Below are 19,557 nucleotides of genomic sequence, written 5' to 3'. Positions count from 1 at the left end.
TTATGACAAATGTAAGATGTTTTGAACACTATGTTAGTGTAAAACAATACAATAAAATGTTTCTTTTGCTTTAGGGTCTGTGACACAGATATGACAATATTTCTTCCTCCCAATATGGAGAAGCGTTCAAATGATGGTGCTTCATCAGTATCAAAAGCTAATTGCAGTGAAAACAAAGCAAAAAATGAAAGGCCAACAACAAATTTAGATGCAGATAAAAAAGGAAATACCAGCTTTGACAGGTAATGTTGTATACCACAAAAGAAATATCAGTCCCCCCCTCCCCCCAAACAAACACACACACACACATACACACACACACACACACACACACAAGATAGCACCTTCTTGGCAGATGTTTTTTCCCTACACATACAGTATGGAAAGCAGTCATGAGAATCTTTTCTGAGGCAGTAAGTAATGATGAAGTGAACATAGGTATGATTGAACACACTGCCAATACTATTATTCCAGTCCTCGCAGACATCTTCAACCTCTCCCTTGTTTAAGTGGTACATGTAGTACTGAGTCAAAGCAAAGCTTAATTCAACTAGTACTCAGAAATGATAATTACTGTTCATGTACAACTGACATTTTATCATAAAATTTATAACACTCTTGATGAATATCAATCAGACTTCTGAAAACACTGCAGCACAGCTACTGTATTTGTAAAGATGGCTGATGACTTCAAGCACGTTATGGACAGTGGTGAAGTGACAATTTTAACACTGCTTCATTTCAGCAAGGCTTTTGATGCTGTTTATATCCATATATTATTTATGAAAATGAAACTGCTGAATTTCTCAAACATTGCAGTACTTTGGTTCGATGGATACTTTAAAAACAGATGTCAATGAGTGATCTGTGGATCAGAGAAGTCACCATGGAAACATGTGATCTCTGGAGGCCCCAGTGTTTTCTCTTTGACCTATTGCACTTTCTCACTGTATACTGATAATGAACATCTGTGCTACATTCTTGTAATTTATCACTTATAAGCTGAGACATCCAATTGTAGTTACACAACAGCCCCGAAAAAGATTGCTGCTGCCATATCAGACACTAATGACGGCCTATGTTCAACAGTGCGAGGGCAAAAAAACCTGTGTCTTAAACTAAACTGTAAGAAGTCACAGGTCATCATCATATCACACTGCAAATTGGTCAGTGGACATTTTCCAGTAAAATTTCAACAAAATCTTGGATGACATATATATATATATAGGAAAGGACAAGCTATTAAAGCATGCAAGAAATCTTTCTCGCTTATTGGTAATTCAAAAATTTTAAAATATATCCCAACCTCCAGCCCTGCAAATCTTTACTACTATGATTTAGAGCAACATGGGACAGCAAAGACTGAAAACTCTTGACAACTTGAGCTAGCCATGAATGCTTACATGAAATTTGTGTGTAACATTCTGCTGTTTGATTACACCTTCTATGCTTGGTTAGAGTCTGTGTGAGCAGATAGGCGACATAAATTTCATACACACCGTTTTCTTCATCAGGTTCTTAGTTCTCCATATCTGTACTCTCATATTGTATACATTGCAAAAGAAATATTCTGACATCAGCCACAATCGCTCATTGAAATAAATCCAGTTTTGACAAGTGAAAATTTGCACTAGACAGGACAATAATCCAGAATTTCCACTTATTGAGAGTGGTCACTTTAACCACTCTTGCTATCTGAGCATGTGTTCCTGCCTAACCAAATTCCCATATGTCATACACTGCATACATAGTGTTCCGTGTCCATTATTCTCATTACTTTGCCTATCCAGTCTCCTGCAAGAGGTCAAACAAAGAGTGCACCTGTACTGAAGGTATCATTACTTGCCATCAGGACATGTTTTCAAGTGTGTGTTCTTTCAGGTGTGTGTGTGTGTGTGTGTGTGTGTGTGTGTGTGTGTGTGTGTGTGTGTTTTATACACTGCCTGGCTGCAGCTGGTGTCTGAATTTCTCTTCATCGTGCAGATGTACGGATGGAGAATTACTAATGGTGTTTGTTATCATCATCATCTGCTATGTGTCAAGCATAATGACTGTACCTTTGCATAATACTAAATTTTTCTCCATCTCCTCTGTATCAACAACATAACTGAGGAACAAACTGCCCTGTAGTCTGCATCTTATTCTAAACCACTTTCGTTAAAGCTGTATCTGTTATCATCAGCACAGCTTCCCTCTTGGCCCATGCAAGTTGTTTTTGTTCAGTCCAATAGTAAAGCAGTATCTCTATCACACTGTTAACAATATACTTGCTTTTCTCACCCATATTTATTTAAATCTTCTTCCTTCCATCTCATCTGCTAATCATGCCAATTGTTTCTCACTCTTTCTCTTACCAGTTAACTTCTTTCTCATATTTTATTCCTTCTGTTCTGCTGTTTATTTTTTGTAACATGTCATTATTCACATTCAGTAAGAAAGTAATGCGAAAATGCTTAACACTAGAACCGCCGGATTTTTCTAATTCTCCAGTCGATACATTTACAGCTTGTTCTTAGACTTTTTGTATTGTAGGGGATAACATTTTCTGTTACAAATAGTCACACTAATAGTCTGTTATTTTGTTATGGAGTATTTTCATATTTTTTCTCGAAAAACTTGAAAAATGTTCACCAAATTATAAAGATATCTTTGTAGTTTTTATATGTATAAGAAATACAGCCAAGTCAAAAAGCTTTCGTTAGTATATGATGTTTCAACAAGTGAGAAAGAACATGTAATATAGACTCAATATGTTACCATAATTTAGAGGTCTACACTTCGATACATATTGTCTAAGGGTAAACATTACAGTCTGTGTAAGTAAATACGTTCTTTATAGATACCTACAGGTCATCATTGGCTGTAGACTATAAGCTTTGCAGCCTGCACAGACATAGGAAACCGTAACAAAACAATTCTTGAAACTTCCTGCCAGATTAAAACGGTGTGCTGGACTAAGACTCAAACTCAGGACCTTTACCTTTTGTGGGCAAGCGTTCTCTTCTCTTAGGTACCCAAGCACAACTCACGACCCATACCCACAGCGTCACTTCTACCAGTACCTCGTCTCCTAACTTCCAAACTTCACAGAATTTCTCTGCGAAACATGCGGGAGTAGCACTTCTGTAAGAAAGCATATTGCAGAGATGCAGTTTAGCCTCAGCCTGCAGGATGTTTCCAGAATGAAATTTTCACTTTGCAATAGAGTAAATGTTGATATGAAACTTACTGCCAGATTAAAAATGTGTGCTGGACCAAGACACGAACTCGTGACCTTTGCCTTTCACGGACAAGAGCCCTGCCAACTGAGCTATGCAGGCACGACTCCCGACCTGTCCTCACAGCTTCACTTCCACTAGTCATGCTTGGGTAGGCTAGTTGGTAGAACACTTGCAGAGCACTTGTCTGCGAAAGACAAAAGGTCTCAAGTTCATGTCTCAGTCCAGAACACAGTATTAATCTGCCAGGGAGTCTCATATCAACGCACACTCTGCTGAAGAGTGAAAATTTCGTTCCCCAGAACATTTCTTGTAGACTGACCTTGGTTTCTGTATAATCTCTGCGAAGTTCTACAATGAGCTTGAGAAGGAAGTTTCACCTTGTTATTCTGATCTTTGTTCATCTCTGTAGGTTACCCAATCTTTGATGCCTGCTAAATCTAGAATATTATAAAAATATGAACTGGGCACATTTTTCCACCAGCTTTCACAGAGTACTGGCAAGCCATCTGGTCAAGGAACTCAGAATTGTTACAAGTGTATCTGGCTTTACTTGGTACACTGTGAGGGTAATACTGTTTTTGAGAGCTACAGTTTTGCATACTTTCTCACAAGCTTTCTTTATACACTCAGACACTTCCCTTCCAACTTTGTTGATTGTAACGAGCAAGGTTCCTTGACTCTGTTACACTTCTTATACAACTGATGGAGTACCCATTGCTCCTCAGAATGCTTTCCAGTGTTGCATCTCATGTCTGAAGTGCTGCAGCTAACATATTCGTCTTGCTCATGTTACAAGCATATTAATCATGCCTCGTCAACACTTGGCAAAGCGTCACATCAGAAAAAGAAATGTCGGGCATGGCCGTTCTGAATACATTTCCAGAGTGATGGACAGAATCAGCACAAACATGGCATAAAGACTATTTATAAACTGACAAAGAAGATCAAAGAGTGTCTCAGGTCGGCAAATTAGGAAAGGGACCCACTTGCAATGTCGGGAATATACCGCATACCCTGCAAATGTGGAAAAGTTTATTGGCATGACTGGACAATCAGAGAACACCAGGATCACAGAACATAAATGGCTTTGAAGATGAGGCATGTGGAGAAGTTGGCCATGGTAGTAGAGCATGTGCTGTGTGAGGCTGACCACACAGCAGGGTGTCTACGACCCTGGACAACCGGGAGATCCGGGAAAAACCTGGGAATTTTTTCATCCGGGAGAAAACCGGGAAAAGCCCGGGAATCATTTTGAGTTTCGAGAATTTTTCATTGTTTTAGTTTTCAGTTAAATTTTTGTGATTTTGACTGGTAAGAACCAACACTCTAACAAAAAAATTTACTGTATCCCGCTTCTGCAGACAGCAGAGTGCCAACAGCAAAGTGTGTCAAAGGCTTTAGCAAGACTGCCCAGCGCTTCTTAACAACAAATTGCCTCCAATGAGCGTGACGTGACAGTTTTTTACATCAGATTCATTTTAATGCAAGATCTTTTAATGTTTCACACGAACGAACATGCGGGCTTCCTGCGTCATCCTAGCTGCGCAAGTGCAGTGATGCCTGTTATCTGGCGCTCTCTGGCAACTGCTGAAATGTACCTTTCTAATAGGTGACGGAAAAATATTGCGAATATTGCTTTGAAAAGCGTTACTTTCAAAGTAAATTTCCTTTTATGTAAGATAAACTATGTGAGAGTGTACGACGAATTTCTTAAATCACAGAGCGTTTGACTCTCATTTAAAAATCAACTCTTTGGGGATGATCATATGAAGAATTTCGAGCCCAGAAGATCAGACAGTTACGTCGTTATCAAAAAATTTTACTGGCACATTTATGTGATGTATGATGCGCAAAAAAGATCAACAATATATGTGGAAGCTTGAGACAAAATTATATGTGATAGCTATGCTTTTCTTGTAGCAACAATTATACATTAATTTTTAATTTTTCTTATTTGTGTGTTCGCGCTACTTGAGTGATCTTGCTATTGGCTGACTACATCACGTGTCAAATGCTGTCATCAGCTGGCAAGATCAGGTGACATGAGGTGTGACTGGCTTACAAAAGCACGCCGTAATCTCAATTTTAATGTTTCAGGAAGTAACATGTGGTGTTTGCTGGAATTCGAATTTATACCTTCGTAGCACGGAAATATGCAATGTATATGTTGCTGCACATCAAATATCTTTCCAAAACGTGTTTTTTTCCCCCTGATTTTCATTTTTTAAAGTGCCGGGAAATTCTACGCCGGTGTATAAAACCATAAACCATAAAAGAATTGATAAGGGCCGAGAAAAAGTATGCTGTCACTTAACACGGAAAAAGTGTATTTTTATCCGGGAGAAAGTGTATTTTCAACCGGGAAATCCGGGAATTTTTTTTCCTTGTCCATGTAGACACCCTGACACAGTAAAATTCACTGACATGGAAGTTCTGGCTGTAGAGAAGAGCCATCATGCCGCTTGTTCAGAGAAGCTGTAGAAATGCACAACATAAGATTAGCTTCAACAAGAAAGAAGAAAGCCTCAGGGTGAATGGATTCTGGATTCCCGTGTTGCAGCAAAGGACCGCTGCAGATAGCAAGAGGAAAATCGTACTGAAAATAACTATGGAAAAGCCCTTGGATACTAGTGCACCAGGTACATATTATTTACAGCTACAAGCTCGACTCCAGTCTACCACCTGCACTGCTGAGTGAATCTATAACAATCCCAACCACTTGTGCTAGCGAAACATCAGAAAAAGCATCAAACAAATGACAGCCAAAGAACCTGAAACAGATGCAAACAGGCAGTTTGTCAATGAGTGGCCACAAACCCTTAACAATTTTGTACATAATTATAAGGTTTTGAAGCCATGAAATGAGTGACCTGACATCTTCTCTTGGACAAAAATTACTGCTCATCAACGCAAATGTATGGACAAGGACTGTGCATGTTTTGACAGCTTGCTATGGCTCTCTTGTAATTGTCTGATGTGAGAGCAAGCTTATCATTTTTAATTGCTCCAGTCATGTCAACCACAAGTCAAACCCAACAACAAATCAAACCTAAGGTAAATTATGATTTCTCTGAAGTGATTAGGTGACATGTGAAACAAATACTAACAAAGAGATAGAAGGGCTGGCCAGTACTTACCTCATCTCAGTACAGCTGATAGATACACAAAACAGAGCAGAAAATTTACATTCCTAGCTTTCTGAACTTTGTTCCTTCATCAGGGAGGAGAGAGGGGAAGAAGGGAAAGTGGATTCAGTTACTCCCAACCCAGGTTATGAAGCAACAGGGGAAGGTAAACAGGGAGGGTAGTAAGGATGGAGGCATGGTTGTCAGAGGGAAGCATATCTTTATACTATATACCTCTTTACTTCTGTATGCATCCTCTTTGGTTTGAAGCTGGCACAGTACTTACAGTAGAATATCTTTGGCTTCCCTCTGACGATCATGCCTCTATCCTTACTATCCTCCCTGTTTACCTTTCCCTGTTGCTTCATAACCTTTTTTCTCCTCTCTCCTCCCTAATGAAGGAACAAAGTTCCGGAAGCTAGGAATGTAAATTTTCTGTTCTGTTTTGTGTAACTATCGGCTGTACTGAACTGTGGTAAGTACTGGCCAGTCCCTCTATCTCTTTGTTAGTATTTGTATTCTGCATTTCTCTGACAAAAAAGTTCCACATCTATTCCTTCCAATTTATTGGCATCCCTGCCATAAAGAACTGCAAGAAATGTTTCAAGCTGTCATAACAGTAATGACAGTTCTTCACCTCCCAATGATGATGCACCTCTGCTTCAGTGCACTTGTGAATATGTTTGAGAACAGATTCATCAATAAAACAATTTAAAATCTCAGAAATTTTTTGCTTCCTTTGTTTTACATTACTATGTACACATGGCAATTCATCATAATGTTTTGTAGTATAACAATGAAAATCAGTTGAATTACTGTCTATATCTTCTCCGTTGGATTCAACTTCTTCAGCATTATTAATCAAAGGTAACATCTCGTCATCTGTGAGATTGCAAGGACAATCCACGCTGCTCTACTGCATGGTATCTGTTTGTTTTACATGTATAAAGAGTTCTGTTCTGTAAAAGATGCTGCACTCAGTTTCATATCTGCTTTGCAGCAGCTGACACAGTCAAGGCTACCAATAACGTGTAGCAATTGGCAGTTTCTAGATTATTCAGTTAGACAAAAATGTCCCATCAGCAGTTCTGGGTATATTTTTTTCTCAAAAACTACATAATTTATAGTGTCAGTTTTTATTTCGAAATGAACTAGGTTGTGAAATAATGGACTTTCATCCACCCTCAAAAACAATTAGGAGGAGAGGGCAAAAATTGTGCCACGTGGCAAATAGTACCATATGTGCTTCTAGTGTTAACACTATGTTAAAATAAGACTGGCATATCTTAACTCTGATAGCAGCAGTAGTAATAGTAATAATTACTATTACTCATGTGTATTACTTATGTTCTGTGCAAAATTGTAACATTAACTCATTAAACAAGTCTGGTTAGATGTAAGAGAGCGGTGAAGGACATGGTCCTCTTTGGTTAAGTAAATGCATAAACAAATAAATAAAGTGATATACTAGCGAGAAAACTTGTGGTAGGGTGTTAGAGCAAGGAAACTGCGACATGTGAATCTCGCAAAACCATGGGCTACTTTTGTTGAGCTGTGAAGAGAAGAAGAAGTTGTTCTTATACACTTGTGTATTTGCAGTACAGTACTCCTTTAAAACTGGAACACTGGGACTTAATTCATCCAAAATTATGGCAGTGACAAGTTGTCCACGTCTCTGTTTTAACACATTTTTAAGTGTAAAAAGTGATTGATTGTGAAAATATCATCCAAACTGAAGATATACTACTTTCATTTATGGATTTCATATTTATGAGTGGAGTCATTTTGGGATAAGGATACAAGAGAAAATAAAGTTGTGTTTCCTTCTAATCATGAGACATGAAAGCAAACAAAGCATTCCACAGAGATTCCTTTTGTACACACACAAGTTTCTTACATGTCACATGCATTCAGCCATTTTGTTTTTGTATGTTGACACAGCTGAACTGCTTTCTAAGTTTTCTGCATGCTGCTTCATCTTCATTATTTCGTCCTTTGCTGATTGTAGGAAATATTTTTTGACATCTATTTTTCATGTGTTTGTCTCTTAATTTTTTACTGAGTTGTTGCAGAAACTGCTGATACCTTCCCTTAGAACTGCTCTATAAAGAATCCATGCATTTATTATAGAGAATTCCAAAATATTACAAATCGATTATACTAGCCATCTCTATGAAGTTGCTTTCACGGAAAATTTTGTTGCCACCTGGTTCAGTACATCCACTCCATATAAAATTTTATTTTAAATTTCCACAGCTACTGGAAGACTTCTAATTAAATCCCAACATTTACACTCGAGTGGAGCAGGCTGAGAACAAGAACACGTTTCTTTTTCTTGCCTTTATGAATGGACATGCTTGAGACTCCATGCTTCATCGTAGGTGCATTTTTTACATTTGCTGCTAACCAGGAGCTGTTTCGTCCCAGTCTGTGAAGCAGGGAACAATTTTTGGTGACACAATTTCAGACTTTTGGCACCAAAGAAAAGTGCTCTGCTTAAGAGTTTTATTAACCTTTTTTCCCCAGATATTAAAGTGTAAAAACTTTACAATGTCTCTAAATGTATCCCTTTACATTGTTTAGAGGAAAAACTGTGGTCTGCAAGTTTCTGACCTCAAGCTATCTTTTTAGATTTCACTGACGCAAGATAAGCCACAGTCACAGAGAACTGCAATGAATGTGTCCAGATCACAGAGAGAGATGCACCAACTATAGGCTTCCGCCTTTGTGGACAACTGTTTATATTTAAGCACTAAGTAATCTACAAACAGCCAACAGAAGTAGCAGTGCTGTGAATTTCACAAGTGGTTTGTCTCTGCTGTTTAGCATAAAATATTTTTCTTTTATGGTCATCCAAGTTCATTCACCATTCTTTTCTATCTGTCCATGAATGATACATGGTTTTGATGGAGGAGTTTGTCTACTGGTGTAATAATCTGTAGAGTAACTTCTCTGGTCACTTCACAACTACTTTCACTTGATTCAGCACTGTCTTAAATATATTAATCAAAACTAGTTCTTACTTGTTGTTCAGTTTCACTACTGAAACTTGCTATATATGCTATACATACTGCTTCCTTGTCTGACAATTTGTGAATTATTTTGAATATCTGTATCATGACAAAGCACTTTAAGTATGGCATGTCACTGTCATGTGCAGCATAACTGAGCAAAGAAATGGTAAGTGGACAAAAGACCACTACCGAATTTCTAGGTATACAGTCAGGAATAAAAGCAAACTAGCGTAACTACAGATCTGTAATTTATGCTGTGGAGTCCGTTTTGAAAATAAATTACTAACAGTATTTCAAAGTTGATGAACAAAAAATATTGTCATAGACAGAATTTTTTTAAACAGTCATTATAAGAGCTTTGACAGTTCTAATGAGATGGTAAAAGAACATCCTGAAGAAAAAAGTTATTGAAACTGGGCTCTATTTTAAACTGACTTGGTAACTTACCCCTAAAGTGCTAAGACATAATTGCAGAGGAACAAGTTCTTCAGTTTATGTTAAAATATAATTTGAGTCATTAAATGCAATTCTCCACCTGTGTAAGGACTGGTGAAATGAATCAGAGAAAAGCTGCACTGAGAGAAAGAAATTTTGAATAATTGATTTGGATATTTTGCATCACATTCAAGGAAGGAAATTGCAAAGAAGTTTAATACATGTTATGAAGAAGCTGCTGTTTCTTCTACTTCCAAAACTAGTAGCAACAGCAGGAGGTAGAGAGTATGTTATTGTGCTCAATATTACTCCCAGGCTATATTATCTAGAAGTTGCAAATGAGTAAGTTTATGTAGTCTATTAGTGGCAACAAAATAGGGTGAAAAAAGACTGCAAATGAATTAATAATCAATATTTTATAATGTAACATACAACGTTAGAGTAAATAATTTTCATTTCCTATGGCTCTTCATACCAAAGTAGGAACACGGTTTTGGAAATTCTCTGTTGACCTGTCCATCCTATTTGAACTTGAATTAGAATAAATAATATTGGCAAAGGGCCGCTTTAATTATGGTAGTTGGATAGTGTCATTCAGTACTGGAACACCTTTCACACCATATCACATCAACATGAGGTACAGTGGACCTACCTTCATTTGAGATGATAGTTCCCCTTTAAAATTAATAATCTACATTTTGTTTGTTATTAAGTAAGTCTTCAGTCCAAGAGCATATCTTCCTGGATATTCCATATGCATATATTGAGTGTCCTGGGTGAGATTGCTTAACCGTATGAAAAGTCTCTCTGATACTCATGAAAGAAGACATCAAACTGTTTCCTAGACAACTGGTGCATTTAGAAGCCGTTTTCTCTATGCGAGAGCTATTTGGTCTTTAGAAATATGATCACATTATGTCTTCTCTTCAAGAAATTTATATCAGTTTACATTTCTGTGCATCTGTCATGTGACCTTTTATATCGATTGTAATGACCTTTGTTGTTTTCTAGTCAAGTTGCATGTTTTTGTGTTGCTGTGGACCACCATAAACTAAGCAGAAGAAAGAACAGTTCATCTGCATATTCAATTTAGAATCGAAGTGGTAGCCCATCAGGGGCTGTAGCTTTTCCTCTAATAGCAACTTCAACATTTTTTTAAATTGTGCACATAACTTATATGTCAATTTTTCGTCTATGGAATGTTTGAACATATAAGCATTGTGATCTTTGGTGCAACTATTTTGGAAGACAGAATTTAGTATTTCTACTATAATTCTGCCATCTTCTGTATTGGTGCCACATGATCATTTTGAGAGAGGACTCTTTCAGTGACTATAAGACCAAATCGTTTCACTTCCCGTTTTTGATAACTCAGCAAGTAAGATTTTACTTTCGAATTCATTGGATGCTACATGTATAACTGTCATCATACTTGTTTTGATTTTGTTCATTTTTGTTATGCACCTTATTTTGCCTTTATATTATTATTGTTACTGAACCACTGTGGTTCTTTCCCATACCTCACTTTATCCCAAGGCACCAACTTATCTAGCACATGGTGTACAGTATGTCTGAATTTGTGCTAAGAGCTTCTGCCTTCTCTCCATAGCTGAAACCTGCTGATTGATCAGATAGTTTTTAATTGTTTTGTATAGCATTTGTTAAACATAAATACCTTAATGCCTCTCTCAACTTTTCACTGAATACCAGGGACCAACGATGCTATAGTTAAATTCATTAATTACATTTTTTCCAGCCTTGGATCACATGAATGCTATACCTTGTCTGTGTGAGATGGTATACTAAGCATGTGTTCTTTGATTCCAATCTGCATTCACTGGATCAAAATGTAAGGCATTTTCGATGATAGTTGATCCAATAAAACTCCCCTGCTGGTGACCTCTCGCTAACTGCATTAAATAAGATGTATAGCACAGTCATGTTATTCTTAGCTTCCCATTTTAAATTCATGTTTCCCAACCTACAGGTGACAGACCAAAATCTTCCCCTATCACTATGACAAAGAATGTGTGTGATATTTTTTCCACAGTTGTTTTGAAGTGTTTTACCACTTTGGTAATTCGTGTGGATGAATGATAGAAAAAGTAAACTCTTTATTTTAAGCTCTCCTTTAGTGCTATCTTATCCCAGATTATATCATATTCTGTCGAAATTGGTCTCCTTGGACATAATGTTGTAGCTTACAAGAATAAATACATCACTGTCATTGCTAAACAGTCTACTCTTTCAGTATAAACTCCATTCTGACTTCAATATTTAACTGATTTTTGTAATTCTAGTTTCAACCAATTCCCTGTTAGTCTTTTGTGTGCATCGTTACTGATCAGTTTTTGTCACTCATGAGCTTACCCTAAACAATTCTATACCACTTTAATGTTGGATTTGATTTTTTGTGACCTATAATGCTATCTATTCCCCTTCTACATCTACATCTACATCTACATGACTACTCTGCAATTCACATTTAACAACTACATGTCATCTGCGTGTAGCTTACAGTTAATAGCATATGGCATAGTCCTTATCACTTCAGGTAGGTTAGGAAAAAAACTTACCATCATAGTCTCAGATGTTATTGAATTTGGCATATGTTAAAATGAAGGACTAAGTAAGGAACACACATTTTTTTGTCTTCTACTCTGAGATACAACCCACCAAAAATGACACTGCGCATGCCATTTTGAAGATGCGAATTTTGGAAAAACAGTTGGCTTTTCATGATTTGAAAGAGAATTGTTTCATGATTACAAAAAAATCCTCCATTTGGACATATCTGTCAAAGTTCTTTTACTGTTGCCGTTTGAATTTTTTTATAATTTACAGTTTTTTTTTCCCAGGAATGCCAATCCACAGTAGATAATTTTGTTGTTGTTGATCAGTACCATATAGTTCTACATTCCCTGAAAAGGAGAGCCCCCACTTTTAGGTTGAACAGGTTTTATAAAGAATTTAAATTTATGACATACATAAAACTTGTTTTATTACTGCACATTATCATAAAACAGGCTCATAAAAATCAAAACCTACCATTGTTGTTGTTGTCTTCAGTCCTGAGACTGGTTTGATGCAGCTCTCCATGCTACTCTATCCTGTGCAAGCTGCTTCATCTCCCAGTACCTACTGCAACCTACATCCTTCTAAATCTGCTTAGTGTATTCATCTCTTGGTCTCCCTCTACGATTTTTACCCTCCACGCTGCCCTCCAATGCTACATTTGTGATCCCTTGATGCCTCAAAACATGTCCTACCAACCGATCCCTTCTTCTAGTCAAGTTGTGCCACAACCTTCTCTTCTCCCCAATCCTATTCAATACCTCCTCATTAGTTACGTGATCTACCCATCTAATCTTCAGTATTCTTCTGTAGCACCACATTTCGAAAGCTTCTATTCTCTTCTTGTCCAAACTAGTTGTCGTCCATGTTTCACTTCCATACATGGCTACACTCCAAACAAATACTTTCAGAAACAACTTCCTGATACATAAATCTATATTCGATATTAACAAATTTCTCTTCTTCAGAAACGCTTTCCTTGCCATTGCCAGTCTATATTTTATATCCTCTCTACTTCGACCATCGTCAATTATTTTACTTCCTAAATAGCAAAACTCCTTTACTACTTTAAGTGTCTCATTTCCTAATCTAATTCCCTCAGCATCACCCGATTTAATTTGACTACATTCCATTATCCTCGTTTTGCTTTTGTTGATGTTCATCTTATATCCTCTTTTCAAGACACTGTCCATTCCGTTCAACTGCTCTTCCAAGTCCTTTGCCGTCTCTGACAGAATTACAATGTCATCGGCGAACCTCAAAGTTTTTACTTCTTCTCCATGAATTTTAATACCTACTCCAAATTTTTCTTTTGTTTCCTTTACTGGTTGCTCAATATACAGATTGAATAACATCAGGGAGAGGCTACAACCCTGTCTCACTCCTTTCCCAACCACTGCTTCCCTTTCATGCCCCTCGACTCTAATAACTGCCATCTGGTTTCTGTACAAATTGTAAATAGCCTTTCGCTCCCTGTATTTTACACCTGCCACCTTTAGAATTTGAAAGAGAGTATTCCAGTCAACATTGTCAAAAGCTTTCTCTAAGTCTACAAATGCTAGAAACGTAGGTTTGCCTTTTCTTAATCTTTCTTCTAGGATAAGTCATAAGGTCAGTATTGCCTCACGTGTTCCAACATTTCTACGGAATCCAAACTGATCCTCCCCGAGGTCCGCATCTACCAGTTTTTCCATTCGTCTGTAAAGAATTCGCGTTAGTATTTTGCAGCTGTGACTTATTAAACTGATAGTTCGGTAATTTTCACATCTGTCAGCACCTGGTTTCTTTGGGATTGGAATTATTATATTCTTCTTGAAGTCTGAGGGTATTTCACCTGTCTCATACATCTTGCTCACCAGCTGGTAGAGTTTTGTCATGACTGGCTCTTCCAAGGCCGTCAGTAGTTCTAATGGAATGTTGTCTACTCCGGGGGCCTTGTTTCGACTCAGGTCTTTCTGTGCTCTGTCAAACTCTTCACGCAGTATCTTACCTCCCATTTCGTCTTCATCTACATCCTCTTCCATTTCCATAATATTGTCCTCAAGTACATCGCCCTTGTATAAACCTTGTATATACTCCTTCCACCTTTCCGCCTTCCCTTCTTTGCTTAGAACTGGGTTGCCATCTGAGCTCTTGATATTCATACACATGGTTCTCTTCTCTCCAAAGGTCTCTTTAATTTTCCTGTAGGCAGTATCTATCTTACCCCTAGTGAGGTAAGCCTCTACATCCTTACATTTGTCCTCTAGCCATCCCTGCTTAGCCATTTTGCACTTCCTGTCGATCTCATTTTTGAGACGTTTGTATTCCTTTTTCCCTGCTTCATTTACTGCATTTTTATATTTTCTCCTTTCATCAATTAAATTCAATATTTCTTCTGTTACCCAAGGATTTCTAGCAGCCCTTGTCTTTTTACCTACTTTATCCTCTGCTGCCTTCACTACTTATCCCTCAGAGCTACCCATTCTTCTTCTACTGTGTTTCTTTCCCCCATTGCTGTCAGTTGTTCCCTTATGCTCTCCTTGAAACTCTGTACAACCTCTGGTTCTTTCAGCTTATCCAGATCCCATGTCCTTAAATTCCCACCTTTTTGCAGTTTCTTCAGTTTTAACCTACAGGTCATAGCCAATAGATTGTGGTCAGAGTCCACATCTGTCCATGGAAATGTCCTGCAATTTAAAACCTGATTCCTAAATCTCTGTCTTACCATTATATAATCTATCTGATACCTTTTAGTATCTCCAGGATTCTTCCATGTATACAACCTTCTTTTATGATTCTTGAACCAAGTGTTAGCTATAATTAAGTTATGCTCTGTGCAAAATTCTACCAGACGGCTTTCTCTTTCATTTCTTAGCCCCAATCCATAATCACCTACTATGTTTCCTTCTCTCCCTTTTCCTACTGACGAATTCCAGTCACCCATGACTATTAAATTTTCGTCTCCCTTCACTACCTGAATAATTTCTTTTATCTCATCATACATTTCATCAATTTCATCATCATCTGCAGAGCTAGTTGGCATATAAACTTGTACTACTGTAGTAGGCATGGGCTTTGTGTCTATCTTGGCCACAGTAATGCGTTCACTATGCTGTTTGTAGTAGCTTACCCGCACTCCTATTTTTTAATTCATTATTAAACCTACTCCTGCATTACCCCTATTTGATTTTGTATTTATAACCTACCATTATTCAACATAATTTGAGTTTTGAAAGATGTGTAAGAAATTCATTTTTTCAAGCATTTTAAATGGTTCCAAAATGTATGTGAAAGATCCAAAGATGTAAAGGTTTCAATTTATACAACTTCTGTGCACTCTGTTTTGTACTGAAACTAGCCAGTCAACTTTTCAGTATCTTCCTTTGATATAGAGTGATGCCTTCCAGTTGAACCAATAGGAACTGGAGCACTTACAATTGTTGGCTGAACTAACGAAATTTCTTCTTGCTGTTTAAAGTGCGTGCAATATGAGTTCGCCCATCACTTTGAGTCCAAAAATGTGTCTTCTGTATTGCTTTCACAGAAGTAGTTCGTTTGGACCATTCTTCTTTTCTCTGCTCACGGAGTTCTTAGATTTCCTCTTTGGACAATAGAATGAGGGCTGTGGATGTGTAAGATGTCACAATTCTCGTAAAATGAATTGAAGCTACATTTGGTATGCAAAGATCATTTTTTGTAGCATAGTGGTTCAACAAACCTCCTACACCTTCACAAGGCCACTTCCCGCGACCAGTAGCACTGTGTACCCAGTCAGTTAGCACAAGCGACTTACTCAATTCAAACAGCTGGTAACGATTTTTAAAATGACTAGGAGCATCATCAGAAATAATGATGATCTTCTCTGCTCCTGTTTGCAGTTGAAGAATTTTGCGCATTGCTAGCAAAGCAGGTGCTCAGTCATGCCCTGTGTCATCACTTATAATTGCAACACTTGCGGTATTGTTTTGAAAATATATCACACCTGTTAAAATTGAAACCTGATCATTACTCCAACATTACCCTTGTTCTTTTTGTGTGAGAATTACAGACCAGTTCACAACAAAATCATGGTGAAGCATTAAACACATTTCTTCAGCCTGTACACACCCTTTCAATTCTGCAATGTGTTGTTGCAATTACTTCAGATGCTCATGTGTTACTGCTTTCACTGACCATTTACCGGGTTCATCAATGAATCTGTCAAAGGCAACAGTTTTCTTAATTAGTTTATTTTCCTCCCTGTCACATATGTAATTTCTGCATAGTTATCTGCTACATCTTCCATGCCAAGTGTCTGTTAAGACTGCCCTCCCTTTCTAGGGCAGTCACCACATTCTTGGAACAAACAAATCTCTCACTTTAAGTCACAGACTACTAATGACTTCACACTCCCACCCAAGGTTTCATATGCCACATGCTCCAGTAAGTTCTTAGAAGTTACCACGCAGTACACACATAAACAGACATCTCTAAGTGGGTATGGAACTTCCCACTTAGGTCACAATGCGTAAAACTTTGATCTTCTAATATGTGGTGTTGTATAGTTGCCCTTATAAATTGCCAAAGTTTCTTTGATACTGCAAGTCACATACCTTTTCACTTTCACAACTTTTAGACCTTCAACTGTTACAGTTATAGTGTCTTTTTTTGTTGGTTCTCTGGCAAGAACAGTCCGATTCATCATCCAGATAAAATGACTGCACTATTTGAACTTGAGCTGCCTCTTTAGGATGACCATATTAGGGATCTGGTCTTCCAAAGACTCCTTTTACAGTCCTCACATTTCTTGATTTGTCTACCATGTTCAAAATTGTTTTATTTGAAAATGTCTCTGGAATAATAGTTAAAACCTGCACCTTTTCATCATAGGATGTACAATATTCAACAGCTGAATTGATATTTGTGAAAAATTCCCCCCAAGAGGTGCAAGAGTGCTTTGGTTCATATTGTTCTGAAGGTGGAATTTCTACTTTGAGGAGTGTGGTCAGTTTTGCTGTAGTGTATTCATCCATACCTTCAGTAATTTCTCTGCACTTTCTTGACACATGGAGCTGATGACTTGACTTCAGTGACCACGGTTTCTGAACAGGACTAATACTTACCTGTGTAATTGACTCATTCAGGGTATTTAATTCTTCCTTTGTTGATGCAAAATCTGAATTATCTTCACCATGGGAGGCTTCGCCTTGTTCAGATACCATCATTGTTGTTATTCTATCAAAACATTTAGGACACTGAAAGTCGTCAATGGAAACATCTTCACTTTGAAACAGAGTCTTAAAATGAAACACTTATTCCCAACCTGAACAAAGTCGGTTTTTTTTTTTTTTTTCTTTTGTTTGTCTTATACATCACTCTTTTATGGAGCTGCAAATAGTCAGCACACTTCACTCTCCTGTGGCCCCAGTCCTTTTCACAAAACACACTGCAACTGTGTCAACGGCAAATTCCTCATGATAGCACAGAACTCACTGAATGGTCTCAGATTTCTTAGAAACCTCTTCATTAAACAAATTAGTATTGAACAACTACAATACCGTAACCTGCAATGAACAACCAAAACAAAGAAACTGGCAAGAAACGACAACAAAGTGTAAGAAATATTTGCACCAGTGAAAGTGAAAAGAAACAACTGCAACAAAGTCAATAGAAATAAACATTGTAACAAAGAAATTAATAAGAAACATCTTTAGTGAAGACATACATTACCCTTGAAAGTTAAAAGAATTTTTTAAAAATAAAACCTGTCCAACTTAAAAGTGGAAGCTCTCCTTTACAAAGAATATAGTACTTATATGGTAATTGATAAACAGAAAAAATTCTAACTTCTCTGTAAGTTATAAAAAAATTCAAAAAGCAACAGTAGAAGAACTTTGACAGATACGTCCAAACGGAAGATACCATTGTAATCATAAAGCAGTTATCTTTCAAATAAAAAACTCTAACAAAATATCTAGAACTGTTACAGAAACACGGCATCTTCAAAATGGTGCTCACAGTGCGTGAAAACAAAAAAAAAAACATGTTTCTTACATACTCCTGAATTTTAACATATGGTAAATTCAATAACAGATGAGACTGTGAAGGTAACCCCCTGCCTGAAGTTATATGGCTTATGCCATATACAGAGCAGCCTTCCCAATCTAAAGACTCATGTGCAAACACTGCTACCAGAGCAGCTGCTTCAGGAATATAGTACATGCTTGACCTCACCGAGGCCAAGAAATCTGCACAGGATATCATTACAGAATAGACAAAACTCTGCTGACAATCTGGTTTGGGCCATCCACCATGATTCCCACCACAGGGCCAGTCTGTCCTCACGAGGAGTCTGCAAATTACAAGCAGAGCCCCCACCTCACATTTGATGATACCCCTGGAATGCTTTCAGAGTCCACACTGGACTTCCTTCCCAACCTAAGTGCTACTACCCTGAGAGGCCACCAGCATTGGATCTCTTTTTAAAAATCAGTTGAGGTGACCCACACTACTTATTGGCTTAGAAGCACTTTCAGCAATAGGAAACTGTATGCCAGTGTCTACATCACATTCACCCTCCAACTAGAAATCTAATCCCCAACCATTGTTTCCTATTCTCTCTCAGGTGAGGCTAGTTTTGTACATCAGGAGGCACAGCAGCTTCACAATTCCCAAGCAATGGCATTAGCATACAGCTATCGCCCAAGGCATCTATCTGAAACCTGTCAAATGTGGCCAGTACAGTGTCTAGCTGTTTGTAGACTGGACAATTCCCCCGGTAACCATATACAATGAACACAGTCCCTAGCCTATTTCACTATTCAATAGTCGAAGACTGTGAGATCCAAAAGTTTCGAGAAAGCACACAGCTATGATCAAAGCTGGCTGAACTCAAAATGATGTTTAAGTACCCAAACAATTAGAGGCATGTTTCCTACAAGACAAAAAGAAAGCAGGCAGTCACATCTAGAACAAAGAGAACAGTCATTTGCATGGAATGTGTATACTGAGTCACTGAAATTTGAGGGTAAAATATTTTACAGTTGACGGGGTTTAAAACCGTTCGTGGAAAAAAAAAAAAAGTGCCATCCGTATTATGATGCTCTAAAAGTTGAATAATTGTCAAGTGTGCTGTAGCAATATGTAAAAGACCAAGTGGTGTAATATGCTGTTTATTTCCATAGTTTTTCATTAACAGAAAAAGATTCTAGAATCAGTTTTAACCAA

General features: G+C 37.7%; 1 protein-coding gene across 2 annotated transcripts in view; it reads left to right on the top strand.

Moving 5' to 3' along the window:
* Positions 1–19,557, top strand: part of LOC126353873 (uncharacterized) — a 107,860-nt gene that overhangs the window by 86,148 nt on the left and 2,155 nt on the right. For both annotated transcript variants that reach the window (XM_050003058.1, XM_050003059.1), the window contains exon 5: positions 75–242. In XM_050003058.1, coding sequence (XP_049859015.1) covers positions 75–242 — 168 coding nt within the window. The remainder of the gene's footprint in view (positions 1–74; positions 243–19,557) is intronic.

The sequence above is a fragment of the Schistocerca gregaria genome, chromosome 3, assembly GCF_023897955.1.
Source record: "Schistocerca gregaria isolate iqSchGreg1 chromosome 3, iqSchGreg1.2, whole genome shotgun sequence".
NCBI classification, from domain to species: domain Eukaryota; kingdom Metazoa; phylum Arthropoda; class Insecta; order Orthoptera; family Acrididae; genus Schistocerca; species Schistocerca gregaria.
Note: the sequence above shows the minus strand (reverse complement) of the source record. Positions and strands in the feature narration are given on the sequence as shown.